At 39.8% G+C, this 19,820-nt stretch overlaps 1 protein-coding gene across 4 annotated transcripts in view; it reads left to right on the forward strand.

Annotated features, from left to right (window-relative positions):
* Nucleotides 1–18,039, forward strand: part of pde10a (phosphodiesterase 10A) — an 84,938-nt gene extending 66,899 nt beyond the window's left edge. For 3 of the 4 annotated variants that reach the window (XM_058385356.1, XM_058385360.1, XM_058385354.1), the window contains 17 exons: nt 151–291; nt 1,849–2,004; nt 3,104–3,154; nt 3,663–3,721; nt 4,666–4,717; nt 5,637–5,779; nt 6,548–6,640; nt 6,993–7,179; nt 8,458–8,600; nt 9,526–9,609; nt 10,572–10,722; nt 10,811–10,966; nt 12,198–12,370; nt 12,468–12,579; nt 12,694–12,774; nt 12,914–13,002; nt 15,229–18,038. In XM_058385356.1, coding sequence (XP_058241339.1) covers nt 151–291; nt 1,849–2,004; nt 3,104–3,154; nt 3,663–3,721; nt 4,666–4,717; nt 5,637–5,779; nt 6,548–6,640; nt 6,993–7,179; nt 8,458–8,600; nt 9,526–9,609; nt 10,572–10,722; nt 10,811–10,966; nt 12,198–12,370; nt 12,468–12,579; nt 12,694–12,774; nt 12,914–13,002; nt 15,229–15,349 — 1,992 coding nt within the window. In that variant the 3' untranslated portion in view covers nt 15,350–18,038. Of the gene's footprint in view, nt 1–150; nt 292–1,848; nt 2,005–3,103; nt 3,155–3,662; nt 3,722–4,665; nt 4,718–5,636; nt 5,780–6,547; nt 6,641–6,992; nt 7,180–8,457; nt 8,601–9,525; nt 9,610–10,571; nt 10,723–10,810; nt 10,967–12,197; nt 12,371–12,467; nt 12,580–12,693; nt 12,775–12,913; nt 13,003–15,228 lie in introns of all 4 variants that reach the window. The other variant, XM_058385353.1, reaches the window with a different exon arrangement.
* Nucleotides 18,040–19,820: the final 1,781 nt, after the last annotated feature.

The following is a 19,820-nucleotide window of genomic DNA, read 5'->3' on the forward strand; positions in this document are numbered from 1 at the left end:
CTTAACTTGTTTAGATTCTTCTAGAAAGTCTTCTAATTTTTAAACACACTTTTAAGTTTTTAATTTGACTCACCACTATAAGATTGTTGAATAATACTGATGCATCCTGAATCATATGTTGACTTAATGATGTCCTTTTCTCTGGACCAGACCCTGTGTTTATTCACGCCAACCGGGGCGAAGGAGGGGCTTCCTGGGCTCATCCCCTCCGGTCCCATTGCGTTCGGTACCACCATAGCTGCTCACGTTGCCAAGACACGCAAGACACTACTTGTAGAAGACATCATGGGGGTGAGTCACAGTGCACCATGCTGACTGGAAAGCTGCAATGTCTTTTAATATTCCTGTTTAAGGTGATGGTCATCTGTCATTAGTTGCCTGTCGTTGGTTATGTAGAAATCTGTAGAGGTTGGTCATTTTAACAGTTTCACGATGGAAATGGGGCTTAGTTGAAGTAATATAGGAATTACCTTATAACATGCAGCTTTTTATTGTTGTTCCTGTTAACACCAACAGGAGTAAACACCCCAGAAGGCAACAGAATGAATACGTAAAATATGGTAGTTCACAGAATATTGAACTCTGCCAAGCACTAGGCCTGAAACCTTGTTGCCTCTGCCAGGAGGTTCAGGCTGGGCTATAGATAGAGCTTTCAATAAGATAATGAGCCAAACATAGTTGTAAAAATGGTACAAGCAAAACAAAACCAGAGTTTGGCAATGGACTTCTCAGTCTCTGGACTTGAACCCTACCGAAAACCTGCGGTCAGAATTGAAGACAGACGTCCAGATGCACAAACCCAACAATATAAATGAGCTTAAACTGTTCAGCATGAAGGAGTGGACTGCGATTTCTCCAGCATTGTTGGAGATTACAGAAAGAGTGTGGTTATTCTTCTCAGGGCAGATGTTACAAAGTGGGGTAGGGGAAGTGGAAAACATTGTGTCTTCTGTTGACAGGACTGCAGAAATCACAGAACAAATCATTAAATTAGTATTTCATTGTTTATTTTGTGCGTCAGTGTGCCATACTGCGGACACAATCGAATGTCGTGATGATGTACAAAATAATGCATGGAAACATGACCTTAATTTTGTATGTCTCTTTTTATTTATTTCTCTTTTAAAGAAAAGAAGCTGATAGTTTAATGGCCAAAATGAGCAAGTACTCCACTGTTGTGGCTGCAGCTCAGTGTACAGAAGTTCGATTTACACATTTACTGTAAGAAACAACTGTAAGAGTCCTCGAATTATTGTCTCCGATTAAGATGGCATCTCCTCAGAGCTCCTGCATGTGCACTAATTTAAAAAATTATACGGATGATCCCTATACAATTAATTAATTGTCAATAATGTCATGCATATACGTTTAACAGGATCATTATTTGTGTTGCGCAAATATTTCGATTTGGAAACGTTTCAGGATTAAATATTGTGGTCACAACAGTCAGTCAGGCAGTGGTGGTGGACTTGATACTGTTCAGCACTCTGTATTTAGGAAGAAAAATTAAAAAGAAAATTGAAGTTCATGGTTAAGAACTTTACAGAACTGAGACAGAACTGTCTCCTCCCCAGCATGGCATACGCTCCTGTCCGAGTAGACTGGAAATCTGTAGCTACGCCTGAGGTCTGAATGAGCAATTGTGATATTAACTCCTCATTATGCATGCTTAACTCAACTCTGATTACAGGTAATTATGGTAATTAAGCAATGACGCAGATCAGTTGTGGTGGAGCAGGTACAATACAGAGCAGCACAATGGAGGGGAATCTCAGAGCTGGAATGCAGAAACACTGGTTTAGCAGAAATACACTTGCATTGTTGAAACTTGTGTGTGTGTGTGCACAGGACGAGCGGTTCCCTCATGGCACAGGGCAGGACTCAGGGATCCATGTTCACTCTGTTCTGTGTCTCCCCATCCTCACGGCCATCGGAGACCTGATTGCTGTGCTGGAGCTGCACCGCCACCTGGGCCGAGAGCCCTTCAACCTCAGCCACCAGGAGGTGCGCAGACATTACACCACCCACTATAGCTGTTTGGAGAGTGACAAATAGTAGTGGTTAAAGCAGGGTGAACTCGGGTAACATCAGACACTCGTGCTCTTCTTGTTCTAAGAAGTGCATGTTACTTCATCAAGTCAGAATAGCGTTGCTTTAAGCATGTGATGTCATGGGGTGCGGTGTGGAGCACCAGAAGTAAGGAGAATGACTTAAGCCTGCATTAGTGTAATCTTAAGGCTATAAATCTGTCAGAATTAAAAGGGATCCTAATTCGAATGAAATTATACATATCACGTAGTCATTCAAGAAAACCTTTCAATCATTTCCACATTGTCTGACACTATAAAGCAGTGGAAAAAGTGTTGCAGCATGTACTTCAAGTGCGATTGGAAACTCTTATAAGGCATAAGGATGAATTTTAGTGAAGTCTGTTGTAGCAGCTCCTAACTCTGTTAGATGATGATGGGTTACTATAGAAACATAGAACAAATGCATTAATCTAAACCTATCGTTCACAGAGATGTTTTACTTAATTTAAAGTTAATAATAATTTTAAAAAACATATTGTTGCTAAAACAGAGACGTAGAGTTTTCTGTAAGCAGATGTAACATCTAGGAGTTTGTATGTTCTGTATGTGTCGGAAAAATAAGAGAGGCTGCTGAAGCAACAACTGTTTATAGCATAAGTGATAACAGGGACTGAGGGGAAATTACATGTAACTATAAATGGTTAAAAAGCATGATGTGATGTTGATTAATACATTAACATTGTAATTTCCAGCCTATCACAGAGGAATAATTTGACTATGGGGCGTGCTGTTATAACAATGTGTTATAACAGTGTTAAAATAACACTGGCACGAATTCTTTTCCTATTACAGCACTCACTGTTGTGTTTTGTTCTTATTAATTATTTTTATTTTTATTTTATTTTAAATAAAAGCTCCAGAGTAAAAAAAAAAAAAAAAATGCAGACACTGAACCAGTAGTAAGCAGTTAACATGACAGTGCAGATGTTTGAGTGTCAGATTATAAAATAACACACATAAGGATCTATATTTGAAGTAAATATCTGTATTTTTTCTGTATTTTTCTTTTTTAGGTTGCCACTGCAAATTTAGCATGGGCTTCTGTAGCTATTCACCAAGTGCAGGTGAGTTCACTCTTCCTTTTGCACGAGCTGTGCCGAGTTTTTCTGTTTACACACACACACACACAGACTCTCTATCTCTTCAATGCCAAGCCCCTGGGTAAAAGCACGGAACAGCCTCAGAGGTCCAGCATATGCAACCTGGCCATTGAATCAACGCACACATGCACCTCAGGGAGACAATTATGAAGTCGCAACCTGTTTAAACATGAGCAGTAACACTCTGGTTGATGGCATCCCACGGTGGCTCAGGGCCCACTGAGGGTCTGGCTTGCTTTTTTGAATGGCTAGAAAAGCTTTTTGTCCTATATTAGAGACCCTGTGTGTGTGCGTTTTTTTTTTTATTTTTTTTTTTTTTGATAAATAGTTCATCATAGTTTTCGGTCTGAACAGTATAGATGGCGCCTGTCAGTGGGAGACAGACTTGTTGCACCAAAACAAACATCTTTACTGAAGGTGAAACTACTGAACTGCCTGACGTCTTTAACACATTTCTGTTTTTCTATTCCAGGTCTGCAGAGGTTTAGCAAAGCAGACAGAGCTCAACGACTTCCTCCTAGATGTGTCAAAGTAAGTGATTGCGTGAGGGGATGTAAAAGATGTTAATAAAATAATATCCTTCACATAAAAATAAACAATAAATAAAATATGAATAAAATAAATAAAAATATATACTTAATCCTTAATAAAATGCATTGAGTATAATAATCTTTAAAAAAAATATTAGGGAACTTTAATGTGGGTTCATCATCTGCATTAGATGAACCATCACCCAAGTTCAGTTACAGCATTTACCATTCTCTGTGCTTGAAATATTCACTGATTTATTCACTGTTACCTGAATTTCCCATATTTCTGTTTCCCCGAAAAATGTAAAAAGCTTTTTTCTTCTATAAAAAGACGTCTTCTGTTCAGTGTGTCAGCACTTTTCTTTTCTGTCACAGACATTTTGACAGTCTTTATATGATTACAGACTGAACTGATTAAAGCTTACACCCATTTTATCCAACTATCCAAAAAAAAAATGATTTTAAGACATTGATTCAGTGTGAAGAAATCATGCTTGGCTAGCTAGGTTTAGACAAGAAGTTTAGAAGACTGATTGGTTGGTTCATCGTCTTTTTTTTTTTTTTGTTAAACTGGTTCAAGATGATCATGCAGAAAGACTAGGCAGGATTATAAAGTAATATTATTTATTTTACTTAGTCATTTTCGGCTTTTTGAGTTGCAGTGACATCTGATGGGTTTTCCCAGTCTACTACTACTACTATTACTATTACTACTACTACTACTACTACTATTATTACTATTACTACTACTACTACTACTATTACTTATTACTACTACTACTATTACTATTACTACTACTATTACTATTACTACTACGACTACTACTAACACACACACACACACACGTCATCTCAATTCATTTTAATAGTAATACTGTACAGTTTCTTTTAATATTATACATGCAGTTGTATTTATTTGAAACTCTTCCTCTCTCCTCCCTACAGAACGTACTTCGACAACATTGTGGCAATAGATTCTCTACTTGAACATATCATGGTGAGTATAGTTTTGCTTTTCTCAGCAGGGTCACACACCTTGTCATGAGGAGAAAACATTCTGTGTTTTTGTCGCTCATGTGTGTTGACATCACTAGTGAAGAAATATGAGCAATGAAAGAACTCCTCTTATTTGTTTGTTGGGTTCAGTGAAAGTCCCTTTCCAGAAACTGCTCATGCCATTCCCCTTGGGCTTTTTTCCCTTTACTCTTTTTTTTTTTTTTTTTTTTGTTCGCATGCTCATTTCGCTCTCATTTTTTTTTGCTGTCTTGATCTCTATCCTTTCAGGCCACACTTCCACTCCCTCATCCTCTAGTTCCTTTGTTCTTCTCCTTAAAGAGACATCAAGCACACACCAGGTATCAGATCACTGACCCACTCCTGTCTGCCTCTCTTCCTGCTGAGCCAAGCATTACAGGAAGTGATGTTGACAGGTCAGAGCGGGGACAGAGCATCGAACAGCTGTAATTTTATCAGAGTCAGTTTGTTCCTGGCCACATTTAAGCCTGGAGTACCTGCGCTAATGAGAGCCTGACTGATTCAGGAGCCAAGCGCCAGAATTTTTCCAATCTGATGATAATCCGTGTTAGAAATAGGTCCAACATAATGGTAAAAAGTTGAAGGAATAGTTTCCCCACTGGTGCTTCCCCCTCTCTTTCTCTTTCTCTCACACACACATATCTGTTCAGTAGCCAAGGGAAAAATTATGGAGAGAGTAGGGAAACAGGGAAATACTTCCCATGTGCTCATCAGATCCCTGCCCAGATATTAACACAAATGTTCGAAATGTATTTCTAATGACTGGGATTGCAGTGTATTCTCACTAGGCAGCATTAGTCATACTGTTGAACTTTGTTGGACATTTTAAACTGTCAAACAGGAACGCGGAGAGATGAGTGCTGCGCTGATTTGTGTTCCAGATATATGCAAAAAACCTGGTGAATGCAGACAGATGCGCCCTCTTCCAGGTCGATCACAATAACAAAGAGCTGTACTCTGACCTCTTCGATATCGGGGAGGAGAATGAAGGGAAGCCGGTATTTAAGAAAACCAAAGAAATTAGGTGAGTACCAACGTAAACGTATTCTAGGTATTCTATGTACTGAACATTGTTCTTATTAGGGATGCATCAGTGCCTTTTTTCAGATGATACTGATACTGAAATGAGTAACTTGCTTAGTATTAATGCGACACAGAAGGTTTTATTTAGCTCTGTTTATTCGTGCTGCTTGCATGCTGACTGCTATTTTCAAGATGTTTTGGTGCTTAAATAGTATTTATAAAAGTGAGTAGCTGAATCAGAACAGTATCAGCGAGTGTCTTCATCAAACATGAGCACGATGTGCTGTGACTCAAGTATGGACCCTGGAGAGCATGTGGGTCTCAGTGCTCGCTGAAGTGAAGCACTCTCACAAACACTCTCGCTTCACTAGTGAATATCTTTCCGCACTCGCTGCCCTACACTCTGGCCTCTTCCAGCACTACCCTGGCATTGGCAGTGTGGCATGGAAATCCATGTCATAGTATAAATGTATGTAATGAGACATGAACAAACCACCAGCCCCCTCCTCCGGAATGGTTTAAGCAGAACAGTAGCCTAGAACTGATTTTCCTTCATTAGTGACTGCTCCAGAGATCATACACCATGCTCTACAAATCGAAAAGGCCTCCCCTGTGATATGCAATTAAGTACTATAATATTCAAAAGCGTTACAATATGTTAGGGGTCTGGGCCAAGATATCTGTAGAGCTGCTTTGTGTGAATGTTCAGTTTAATTGTGCAGGGGAAAAAACCGCATACTCAAATTGAACTCGGTCTGTCTTCACTTAGGTTTTCTATAGAGAAGGGCATAGCGGGTCAAGTGGCACGAACAGGAGAGGTCTTGAATATTCCAGATGCCTATGCAGACCCACGGTTCAACAGGTAACACAAATCCCTAATTTGCAATGTGTAAAGTGTCAACTTCTTGTGACCGCATGACTTTCTTCCTTTCATCCACCTCTTAAATTCATGCTGGTATGTGATATGAGGAGAACGTCCCGAACCCTACACAGACAGTAACTCTGCTGTGAGGCGACACAACACTAACCACTAGATTCTCTCTCATGTATATTACTCTCTCTATATAATATATGTATATATATATATATATATATATATATATATATATATATATATAATTATATATTTATATATATATATAATATAATGTACCTGATTAAATGTGATTTTCTGTTTTTGTTCATCCTTTTCTTGCGTTTCTCACTTTTCACAGAGAAGTGGACCTGTATACTGGCTACACAACACGGAACATCCTGTGCATGCCCATCGTCAGCCGAGGGACCGTAATAGGCGTGGTACAGATGGTGAACAAGCTGAACGGAAGTGCCTTCACTAAAACTGACGAGAACAACTTTAAGATGTTCGCTGTCTTTTGTGCTCTGGCCTTACACTGTGCAAATGTGAGTGACAGACCAGTCCAGTGTGTTAAACTAAACCCTTTCAGGGCGGACGGAACCGGGCACTCTCCGGAGTTAAATCCTTGCAGAAATGTTTAATAACCACAAACACAGCAATGAGATTCTGATTTAAAGCAATAGCATCAGCCTTCACAGACTGAATTTACATAATGTGTGTGTTTCTGTGCATGTCTAAGGTGCTGTGGAATTGAATTCTCATCACTAAGACATTAATCATGAAGATTTATCATGCAGTCATTATAGTACATTGATTCCCAATTAAATGTTAAAGTCAAACTCTCTGTCTAGGCTGTGTAAGATTTTGAAGCCTCTTCTTACTGTTAAGTGCTAAACACAGTCAGAAGACAAACAGACTCAGCCGCGGCGTGTGTGTATAAAGAGAAGTGGTGTTTAGTCTTGTGTACAGAGTAGCAATTGTTCCTTGGGTTTGGCGAAAATGTGGTTTAGTTTTGGAAATTTGGCTTCAGGGTTATTTTTTCCTTTGACAGGGATCAGGTTTAGTGGCTAAACAGTTGCCGAGGAAAAAACAATAAATAATGCCCTCTGTAGCCACTGCTGAAACGGTTAGAAATGACACAGCTGGGCTGGGATTTTTGGGTGTGAATTTTACATGTGCGTACTCGGGCGCACACCGAGCCACAACTGCTGGATTTCAATTCACTTTTATTTGTATTACACATTTAACAATAGAGTTCCACAAAGTGTATGTTTCTGTGAATATCTGTGGAGAAACCATCACCCATAAGAATGTGTGTGTGTGTGTTACCGGTCTAAAGCAATCTAATTTGCACTTTAAATTCACAAATTCCTATCGATATTTGTATTCAGATTTCCAATCCAGGAGGGTGTTTGTTTTTAAAATTCCCCCCTCGTCTAGTTAATAGTTTTGTTTGTACTTACCCTGATATTTTTAGTTGTTCCTGCTTTCCTGTTGGTCAGTCCAGGCTTTTCGTCATGCGAGCTACATATCAAAACGCTCGCCCACATAAATGCAAAAAAACCTCCCACTCACATGGCTTCTGTCAGTTCTGATGCACACATCTAGTCTCAATCAGATGTCCTGTGAACCTTTCTGTCAAGCTTGGAGAAGAAAGAAAAAAAAATCAGATTCCTGTCCATATCATTTGAATCTGTTTAGAAACATCATGTGTTTAGCCTGAATAATGCACTGATATTCAGTTATGTACCTCATGTGTCTGTAAAGGAAAAGCTACTCAATAGCCTGATGGTGTGTGTGTGTGTGTGTGTGTGTGTGTGTAGATGTATCATCGGATCAGACATTCAGAGTGCATCTACAGAGTGACGATGGAGAAACTTTCATACCACAGCATCTGCACATCTGAGGAGTGGAAGACTCTCACACAGCTTTCCCTTCCTACCCCTATATACAAAGAGATTGAACTGTGAGTAAACACTGCTGGAGCATGTGGAAATGCTTAGGTATATAAGACGAATTGGCCAATTTATTAGGTACACCTACCATGTAGCGCTCATATAAAGATTCTTTCTGGACACTTTCCTTGCAAGTCCAGATTTTTACTGTAATGTTAGGTTAACCTTTTTTTTGTATTCATAATTAATCAGGCTTTTTGAGTTAAATACACTGCAACAGATATTATATACAATATTTTTTGTATACCTAATAATGTACTCAGAAAATGATCTATATGGTACAGTAGGTTTACCTGAGAAATTTATGTACAGTAGTTTGATGTTAGAAGACTGAAACATTCATAAATTCATAACGATGTTATGGAATGTACACAATAGTTATAAAGTTGGCTCCTGTTATCATTTACGTTATAGTAGCGATAGAGCCATTCCCACACAGCCTCTTATGAGCATTGGTTTGACAATTCCCTGTGAATTAATTAGACACAATAAAATATTAGAACAAAGTGCATTAATATGAAGCTGTGATTTGTGCTGCCAGAGCTGTGATTAAATAAAACTAAATAAAATTAAATAACTTTAAAGTTCTTTGAATCTTGAATATCTATTCTTTCCATTTCGTGTGAGCAATAGTACAACAAAAATGTCACAATTTTTCCTGTTTACTTGAATTTTATTTAATAAACTGGGGAGGATGAGTCGATGTACACTATGCAAGCAGGCGATTAACACTGACATAAAATTAGGAAACAAATCGAATCAAATCTCCTAGGGACACACTGTAAAGTGATAGAGTAAAGATCAGCAGCTGTCTCAGGCTCAGGTCAAAGTGACAGGCTTCACTGAGAAATAATAATAAAAAAAAAAAATAGACAGCGATTTTTTTGCCAAAAGATGATCATATGCAGTTCATTGACTCTCTGCTTCTCTTAATAGGTTCCACTTTGACATTAGCCCTTATGAGGAACTCTGGCCTGCAGTCTTTGTGTACATGGTTCACAGTTCATGTGGGAAAAACAGGTGAGAACAAGAAGTCACACCTAAGACCTCTGTACAGGATCGAAAACAGGTTTAAAGACAGGAAAATTAGCAGCCTTACATAAAAACAATAAAAGAACCTGTTTGCTCTGTTTTCACAAACAAGCCATGAATTTTTCAGCAGATCATCCTTTACAACTAATATTCTGATTTTTGAGTCATTCACACTTACAGCCTTTACACCATAGTTCCCAGAAAAGTCCGGTTACACAGGAAATGATGACTGATAAATGGAATTCATGTTTCCAAACACAAGAATTTGTTTATCACTATTTTATTTTCTGTGCTAATGCCACGGCATTGACATGATTCACTTCTGTACTGTAGCATTAATCATACCGGATGTCCAGTTTCATCCTTAGCATGAATGAGCAACACTTCCTTCATTTCAGATTTTCTTCAGGCTCTTCTGCGTGACTCTCGGCACTTTATCCTTCTGTTTTCAGTAGTTGTTAGCCTTTATGTATTGTAAAATAAGTAGTTTTTGAAACACTGTTCAGTTTCCTATGAGGCCTATAACTCATCATTCACCATCATCATGCTTTCACACAGAAAATTTTATTTAATTTCATCACTCACATGCACTTTGGCAAGGTTCCTAATTTTTTATTTTTTTTACTTACACACACAATAGCATGTACATCTAGCTGTACACCCCACATAGTACACTATATATAGTGAATGTAACACATTCAAAGTGCATTTCTGTCTTTAAATTGACTCAAGTAAGATTACAAGCTGGAATATTGTACAAAAGATTAAAAGCAGTTTCTTCTTTCAGTGTAATTGTAATTAATAATTAATACTGTTTGTGTGTGTGTGTGTGTGTATACTATGGTCTTTGTAAAATGACCAGAGCTCCTTTGTGATCAATTAAAATGCCTACATTGTGTGAATGGCTCTGTATCATTTGTGATCTGGCTGTTTTGTGTGTATTTGTAAAGTTTTGAGCTGGAGAAGTTGTGTCGCTTCACCATGTCAGTGCGAAAGAATTACAGACGGGTTCCATACCACAACTGGAAGCATGCGGTGACGGTGGCCCACTGCATGTACGTCATTCTCCAGAAAACCTCTGGAATCTTCACTGAACTGGAGGTCAGTGCATGAACCAAACTTTTTTTTTTTTTTGGAAGTAGTTTTCTTACATACAGTCTCATGTTTTGCTCTTTCTCCATTCACCCAGAGGAAAGGTCTGCTCATAGCCTGCTTGTGTCATGATCTCGACCACCGAGGTTACAGTAACAGCTACCTGCAGAAGTTTGACCACCCGCTGGCGGCGCTGTACTCCACGTCCACCATGGAACAGCATCATTTCTCCCAGACGGTGTCTATCCTGCAGGTAGAGCTCTGCATCACACTGCATCTACACACTCTTGGCTTCTTTCCTGGTGAGCTGTGTCCCGTTCCTGACTTCATCGCCTTTTTTATTAGCACTTTTCCACCGAACAGCGCTACTCGTCACAGCTCAGTGACATGCAAACTCAGAGCTGTCTGTATCCTGGCCGAGAGGCACCACTTTCCCACTGCATAACTATTACTGAGAGTCAGAAGTTTCCTTGGAAGCCATCAGGTAGCGACTTGATGGGTGCAAATACTACTTAAAATTCAAATAAGTTCATTTGAATTAATTCTGACCTATGTAAAGAGCACAACATGATTAGGAAACATTTTTGGATTCGATAGATTTTACTTCAAACAGAAGAAATATAAAATTACATTTACATTTCTGGCATTTGGCAGATGCCCATATCCAGGGCGACTTACAATTTCTCTCACTTATATTTATCTCACCACATATAAAACTGATCAACTGAGGGTCAAGGGCCTTGCTGAGGTGCCCAGCAGTGGCAGCTTAATGGACCTGGGATTCGAACTTACAAACTCCCAATCAGTAGTCCAACACCTTAACCACTAAGCTACAGTACCACATCCCCTTGCTGCCAGACAAAAAGGACTTTTTGTGCTGCCAGTGAGAACTTTACAGGACATCTATGTGACTGTTTGACCAGTTGATGGTCTGTGATGGTCTATTTTTTAGCTCCACCCATATGTCCTGAATTGGCTTGTATCTAAATACACTAAGGCTTGAATATAGTGACAACATGGCGGATTATGAATCAGCCACGTCACGCTGTCCAGTGGAAAAATGCTAGATCACGCCTCACCCCAGCAAAGAAAGTAATCCCTCTTTGATCCTTTCACAGTAATGGTACTGTTCTGAAGTGAGATACTTAGCAAAACACCGAAGGGTGTAGGAGCAGGATTTCCACATGTTTGGATGAAGGGGGAAAATGTGAAATGATCAAGAGAGGAGCTTCTTTTTCTCACACTAGTGAAGAGCTTCTAGTTGAACAATTTCTCTGTATTTGTAGATTTAGGCAGAAGTACGGACTGTCCAGTGAAACATGAAACCCCCCCCCAAACCTGATTCCCAGTTGCTTATGTAAACTCCCATCTCACCTGCTCAGTCTTGGGACCCTTTTTTTCTGGCTTTGCTGCTGCCCCTAGCTGAGCCGTATGCCTCCTAAGTGGAGCTTTTGCTTTTTTATTGATCTCTTTGTTTCCCATAGCTGGAAGGGCACAATATTTTCTCCAACCTGACTTCCAGCGAGTACGAGCAGGTGCTAGAGATCATCCGCAAAGCCATCATCGCCACCGACCTGGCACTCTACTTCGGCAACCGCAAACAGCTTGCTGATCTGCTGAGCACAGGAGCGCTGGACCTGAACAACCACGCCCACAGGTCAGAGGTCACGCACTATAACACCTTTGCATGTGTAAAAAGAATGTCACATGACATTATGAGGCTGATCAGTGTCATGATTACTCATCCATACCAGGGACCGCGTAATAGGCCTGATGATGACGGCGTGTGATCTCTGCTCTGTTACTAAACTGTGGCCTGTCACTCGCCTCACAGCCAATGACATCTATGCAGAGTTCTGGGCTGAGGTAAGCTTTATTACAGTTTCATGTTACAATTCAGTGCACACTTATTGCACACATATTCAGCTTGGTGAAACAGGAAATAAATAGAGCATGAAACATGTCTCTCTTATTCACCAGGGGGATGAGATGAAGAAGATAGGAATGCAGCCCATTCCCATGATGGACAGGGATAAGAAGGATGAGGTTCCTCAGGGACAGGTAGCACCAGACCTGAAAAAGAAAAAAAGGGACACTGCTTCAGAACCTTATTCTGAAGTTTAAATGTCTGAACTAAGTTGATTTGTTACTTTAGTTACTGTTGTTTTTTCCACTGTCTCACAGCTGTGTGTGTTTGTAGGTGGGGTTTTACAATGCAGTGGCCATTCCCTGTTACACCACACTGTCTGAGCTGTTCCCTCCATCTGATCCTCTTCTTCGAGCCTGCAGGTCAGTTATTCAAGGCAACAGCTTTAAATCTTCCATTAAGAAAGTCATGTCAGAGATATGGAAACACTTCACTGTGATAAGGTAGGATGATTGAAACAGTAGTTCAACAGGTATAAACTAGCTGTCCAGTAAATTAAACACATCCACTCTTTATCCACCTGCACATAATGCAGTCGATCGTATGGCAGCAGTGCAATGCAAAAACTCATCAAGCGCTTCAGTTAATTGTTCATATCAATTATTAGTTTAGGGGGAAAGTGTGATCACTGTGACTTGAACCATGATGTGGTGGTTGGTGACAGAATTGCTGGTTTGAGTATTTCAGAAACACAAAACAAGAGTTTACACAGAATGGTGTGAAAAACAAAAGATCCTGACCGCACTCTTTAAAGCTATATTGAGCACAAAAGCATCTCAGAACACACATCGCATCCAACCTTGAGGTGCATGAGCCACAACAGCAGAAGACCACATCAGGTTCCTCTCCTGTCTGATAAGAAATCTGAGGCACATAATGGCTACAGGCTCACTGACCGAAACTGTCTAGCTTTGATGAGTCTTAACTTTCCATCCACTTGGATTTTGTGCATGGTGAGATGATCATCTTCTCATCATGGTTGTAAAGAGTGCTTATTTAAATTATTGTAGTCTTACGGCAGCTCCTCAGACATCTATTATCAACAAGATGTTTCCCTCTGCAGAACTGTTGCTCACAGGATGTGTTTTGTTTTTTGCACCAGTCTTCTGTGTAATCTTTAGCGACTTTGTGTGAAAATCCCAGGAAATTAGTGGTTTCTGAAATACCAAGCCACAGTCAAAGTCACAGAGATCACACTTTCTTCCAGTCTAATGATTGATGTGAGCATTAACTGAAGCTCTTGACCTGTATCTGCTGATATTTCTTTTTGCACTGTTCTGTTGCCACTTGATTGGCTGAGTGGATAACTGCATGAATGTGCAGGTGTTTCTATTAATGTGGATGGTTTAGTACGTGTTTAGAACAGAACTCTGGGTCGTTTGTGTAGTTACAGTGAAAATGCTTGATTCTTTACTGAGTGCAGTGCTGGAGAGTCACCAGAAATGACCCGTGGATGTCAGACATGTGGTAATACATCATGGTCCTGCTAGCACCAGACATAATAACTTAATGCTGATGACCACTGAAAACCATGCCACATTAGCCGTCGAATCACGGGCCAGCCCGAAACGTGACAACTGGTGTGAGCTGACTGAGCACCAAGAGGAGGACTTAGGCATTAAAGCACCACTAAAGGACATGAGTCATATAACTGTATTTGTTTGACAACCTACTGTTTCTGTAGGCTCACTGATTGTAAAATGATGATCACAGTGGCTCATGCAGTCACACACAATGGCTCATGTCCTTCAGTGGAGCTTCACTGCCCAATTCCTTCTCTTGGTGCTCAATCAGCTCACACTAGTCGTCAGGTTTTGGACCAACCGTGACATTCACCTTTAAATAGAGCTGGCACAAATAGGGTCAGATCCCGTGATTCAGCCACTAATACCATATGTGCTCTCACTCGCTGTGTTCCTTTGATGTACCTTAATGCAAGGATTACGTTGACTGCTATGTGGCGTGTTTTTCAGTGGCCACCATTACATGCCTAGGTGCTGTGGCATAAAGCTAGTATGTCAGATGTTAGCAGGACTAGCCTGAACTTCAGATGTACTGATGTGATCCCGGCAAAGAGAGATGCATAAATCACCTCAGCAGTACGAGCTCATTAATGCTCTTCGCCCTACACATAAGCTCCTCAAATAAGCTCATCTTACCTCCTGGTCAGCAAAATGAAGCACTGGACTAGTCTGTGTCCAGGAGAGATCATGCAGAAGGTATAAGAAATTTCCTAGATGTGAATCCCAGATAATCTCCAGGGGTTCTCGAGGTAGTTTCTAGAAGCCATAGTGAAGATACATTAGGCACATGCAGTAAATTTTTTGTGCACAAGATCATATCTAGGTGTACAAGGGTGTAACAAAAGCCTACAACACATCTTAAGATTTAGCAGCACAGATTTAGAAGCCTTGCAGTTTTGTCAGATCTTTTTCCACCTTTAATAAAACATAGCAACCAAAATTTAAGTAAAATAAGGAAGGTACTAAAATGTTTCTACTTATTTTTCACTTGAATTTTGTTGGTTGTTGTATTTATGTAGCAGTTCTTCAGAATGTTTTCTAAAGCGTATCATTATGTGCATGCAGGGAAAACCTGGGCCAGTGGGAGCGTATCGTTCGAGGGGAAGAGCCATGCGCGTGGACTCCATGTGAGGAACCGGAGCAGAGTGAGCTGCTAGAGTCTGGACCAGTCAAAGTGGACAACTGACTCAGCCTGAGACCTTCAGCCTTGAACACGACACCATCCACACCCTGCCAGAGACACTGCACTTCCTTTAGAACAATCCCACTTCCTCTGGAGATGGGAGGGAGCAGAGAGGCCAGGCAGGAGAGGTGATATTCACCAAGCAACTAAAGGAAGAATCTTTAAAAAGAAAAAAAAAAAGACAAAGCAAAACAAGCGTTACCTCAGTGGGTGACAGAGGCTAGAGACTCTAATTATAATGGCTCTCCCAGGAAGCAGGATTCGATTGCCTCAAATCTGCTCAGTGTGGGACCGCCTTTGGTCTGAATGGACTTCTTTAGCTTCGAGTTTTCCTCGGATGGTGGCTTTTTTTTTTGCTTTTTTTTTTTAATGTTTAGTTTTGAGGTGAAATCTAATTTTTTGTTTGTTTGTTTTTCAAAACGGTTTCTTTTGTGGTCTTATATTTGAAGAGGCCTTAAAATCTGAACCTTGCAGTTCCTACTAAATGACTTGTAACTGGAGAAGGTTCAGATCGTCTGAAACGGTACTTTAATTCCTGCTGTGATCAAAACATCCAACGCGAAACCTACTCGGGAAGTTTCGGGAGAGACGGTAGGGAGCGTTAAAGGTGCGCGAGGCAAGGCCGAGCACGGTGGCAGACTCGTGGACGTGTTCTTTTCATTTGTGCAAAGATGTTTTGCAGTACTTGAATGAAGAAATACAGCCTATTCTGTGTGGGGAGGGAGTTCGGGGGCAGGGGGAGAAAAACAAACCCTGCAGTGTATCCGTCTGAAGTAAGAGAGCTGTTGTGACGAACCTTACTGTAGTCACACGAGAGTCACAATGTTCCTCTCTAAAAAAAAATCTATGACCATTCAACCTGATGTACAAATCAGCTTTTGATCCTCTCGTCCTAAAAGTGCTGGACCTTGGGCAATTGACTTTTTTTTTTTTTTTTTTTTTTTTTTTTTTTAAGGCAAACAGTAATAAATGTTCTACACAGTGACGCTGTAGTGACAGACACACAAACGTAACCTAGAGATTCTCATTAAACGGTAATATTTCATTTGTATTTATATAGACTTCCGAAATGTTCACTGCACTCTAAAATAGAGCTGTTTATTGTTCATTTTTATATTACTGTCATACTTATGCACAAGACTTACACACGGCTCATTAGTGCTTAGCGCTCTTAGTCCTCTGAATTTGGAGAAAAAGTTGTAGTACTGTATATGTAGGACAGGAAAGAAAAACAACCACTATGACTGATGCAGTCTGGCTTACTAACATTTCTGCCTAGCTGTTTGTTTTTTTTTTCCCCACAAAAAAGCAACACATGGCACTCATAATTACTGTTTCGAAACATTCCCTGACCTTAATAGTTCTATCTGGGTTAAAACTAAATAGGAGAAACTTATAATGCTACCATGATGATTAATAGAATAATAGTGACATGAATGACTATTAGAGAGATCTTAGAGAACATCTTAAAGCAATAAGTGAATATTTCATTAAGAAAATTATTTAGAAACACTGAATGGAACAAAAAAAAACATGGAGTGTGAGGAGTAATAAAATTCCGAGTAATAAAAAACAGTCAAACCCTTCGGCGTATTCTCAAATCGCAATGATTTTCAAATCATTATGTGTGGAATAATGAAACACTGTGTTAAAACACACACTGTGCTCTTAATTGTTCAAAACAATACATTCGAGTCGCACGCAATTGGGCTACACTTGAAACAAACAACACGGCCAAAGACTAATTCGAATCGCCTATGAAGTCGGAGACGCCTGTACAGCGTCTTCTCCGATTAAATGGTTTGTTCCCGAAAATAGAGCAGTGTCATGCATGGTTTGATTTGGCTTGCGTTTCTGTTTTTCAGCCTGTAATACGCTGGGACGTGGCCAGAGCTCTGAGCGCCTTCGTGTAAATCCTGCAGAACTGATGAGTGAATGTAAGCGACACAGTGGCACTGCTTAACCATGCCTGTAGGGGGGAGGGGGGGGGGGGTTGGGTTACCAAAGGAGTACAATGTCTGATATGGTCATGTATGTTCAGTAAGTACAGCTTCCATTAGAGTGTGTGTGTGTGACAGATTTTCTCTTCCCCTCCATCCTTTTGGCACATGTGCAATGTGTGTGTGTGTGTGTGTGTGAAAATGTGTTTGTATTCACGGACGTAAGCTACACTCTTATGGTGCTACCTTAGGTCTTAGGCAGCCATGCACTTTCAGATTGTGTGTGTGTGTATGCATGCATGTGTGCCCACCATAAACCCCTTAAAACAAGAATCCGAGTTAAGAGGAACTTCACAGCATTATCCACCTCAGTGACTGAGCTCATCCACAGCTTCTTTTTCTCCCCTCATATGCACTATGTTTAGAGACTATTATTATTATTATTATTATTATTATTAATACTATTATGTTGTCCTTAATTTTATTATGGCTCCTATTATATTGCTATTATTATTAATGCAACCTTCAATGATTATTAGCATTGTTATTTTCTTAATTAGAATTAAATTAACTTATATTTTTTATACAAAAAAAAAAGTTAGCGTTTTTTTTTTTGTTTGTTTGTTTGTTTGTTTTGTACAGAGCAAAGTTGTGCATCATTAAAGTGAACGGTCATGTAGACCCACTGTTGCCCATGAATAATGAGGAATGTCTTGACTGTAAATATAAGAGCAGTAATTTTATTAAATATTTCTGGAAAAAAAAAAGTTGCATATTATTTACTGTCTAGTTTGATTTCAAGTGTTATTGTTTTAAGTTGGGGACTCAAACGTTTGTGCACCCCCCCCCCCCCCCATATATTTTCAGGAACTCTAATTTAAAAGAAACACACACTCTTTAGAGATTACACATTAAAAAGTAGTGCTAAATTGCTAGTTTCATATCCAGCTGTGGTTCCTTGAGCACATTTTATGCTATAAAAGTTAATGCATAGCCACCAAGCAAGTGTGAAGCTTAAGGTCACAAAATTACAGAGGCAAGACTCGGCATGGCCGTGCCCTGCTGCTACACACCAAATATAACTTATGCTGCTCTTGGGAATACAAATGGATGTAAAAAAAAAACTTGCGTCTGGACATCATCCAAGCAGTGAATCTGTCCAGGGATTTAACAATGACAGCTATTTTTATGACATCGTGGAAAAAGACAAACCACAACCAAGCCTAAAAGAGAAAAGCCGAAATAACTACTGATAGCAGCGAGCGGCCTTAAAGGTCACTGGACTACAATCAATAAACAAACTTCGTCAGATATTAAAACAAGAAATAAAAGACCTAGCCTTGACTTTACGTAGCATAAGAAAGAACTGACGGAAGTTCTAGGAGAGTCACTTTCACTTCTTTCTTTTAGAGAAATGAAAAGAACAGAAGCACAAGAGACGCTAATATTAACAGGAATACCAGGAAAGCCACAGTGACAGCCTGAAATATCTCGTCAAACCTTTCTTGCAACACAAACTAAAGCTTCAAGCTGAAGCAGTTGCAAAACATGAGATTTCACAGCGTCCACTGTGTCTGAGCCAGACCACAAATTTGACCCGAACCCATCATCCCACAAGTGGAACGAAAGGAAATGACCTCGGTGACTAATTCCACTGCGAACAGATAAATGGCACAACATACTGTATCCCCTGTTCAAACTGGCCAGGCAAACGTGTTTCGCTGATGAGAGACAAACTACGTGACCTCTACATGAAAGTCCAGCAATGAAGGATCAGCGTGGGAATATGGGAAAAGCTGCAGCCTTAGCATCTTACCTCTTTTTCCCCTCCTTCCTAAATGTTTTAAAATAACTGTACATTTAGATTTTTCCCACCAAGTGCAGTTCAACCATCCATTCACTTCAATCAAATCTATTATACATCATACAACTCTAAGCTGAGGAGCTTAGACTTATTCCACAAAAATCCGATACATCATCAATAACGTGTCTAATCAGCGATTCCATCATATATAAAGACCCAAATTCAGATGACCACACGTTTCCTTTCATACTACGAGAATTCTCCTCAGCATCAATTGTCATCATTGGGATTTAAACAAAGCCCTTAACCTCAAAATACGACCGAACTTCAACACAACCTCAGATACTGCCACTCAGATGTAATGAAACGTTACATGAACTACTTCAGACTTGAGAAAATTCGTCCGCAAAAGAATACACAATTTTCTCATCATTTCACCACTCCTCTTCTTTAAACTTCTTCCTTGCAAGCGAAACCAACGATTCCCTAGAAATCTCACCCACTCATCTCTGGGAAATGGGAGAGGGAAGATTTCTCTCATACTCTACACACAAGATGGAAAAAAAACGACATAAATCCCACAAACACAAAAAAATACTAAACACCTCTCCATGCTGAATATACAAAGGCTTAGTCAAGAAATTACCCAACAAATCAACTTCAACCAAGATCAACAGTAATAACGATTAAAGACGTAAATGGAAACATGATTCTTCGAACCAATAGCTTT

This window comes from Hemibagrus wyckioides, linkage group LG03 (assembly GCF_019097595.1).
Source record: "Hemibagrus wyckioides isolate EC202008001 linkage group LG03, SWU_Hwy_1.0, whole genome shotgun sequence".
Taxonomy (NCBI): domain Eukaryota; kingdom Metazoa; phylum Chordata; class Actinopteri; order Siluriformes; family Bagridae; genus Hemibagrus; species Hemibagrus wyckioides.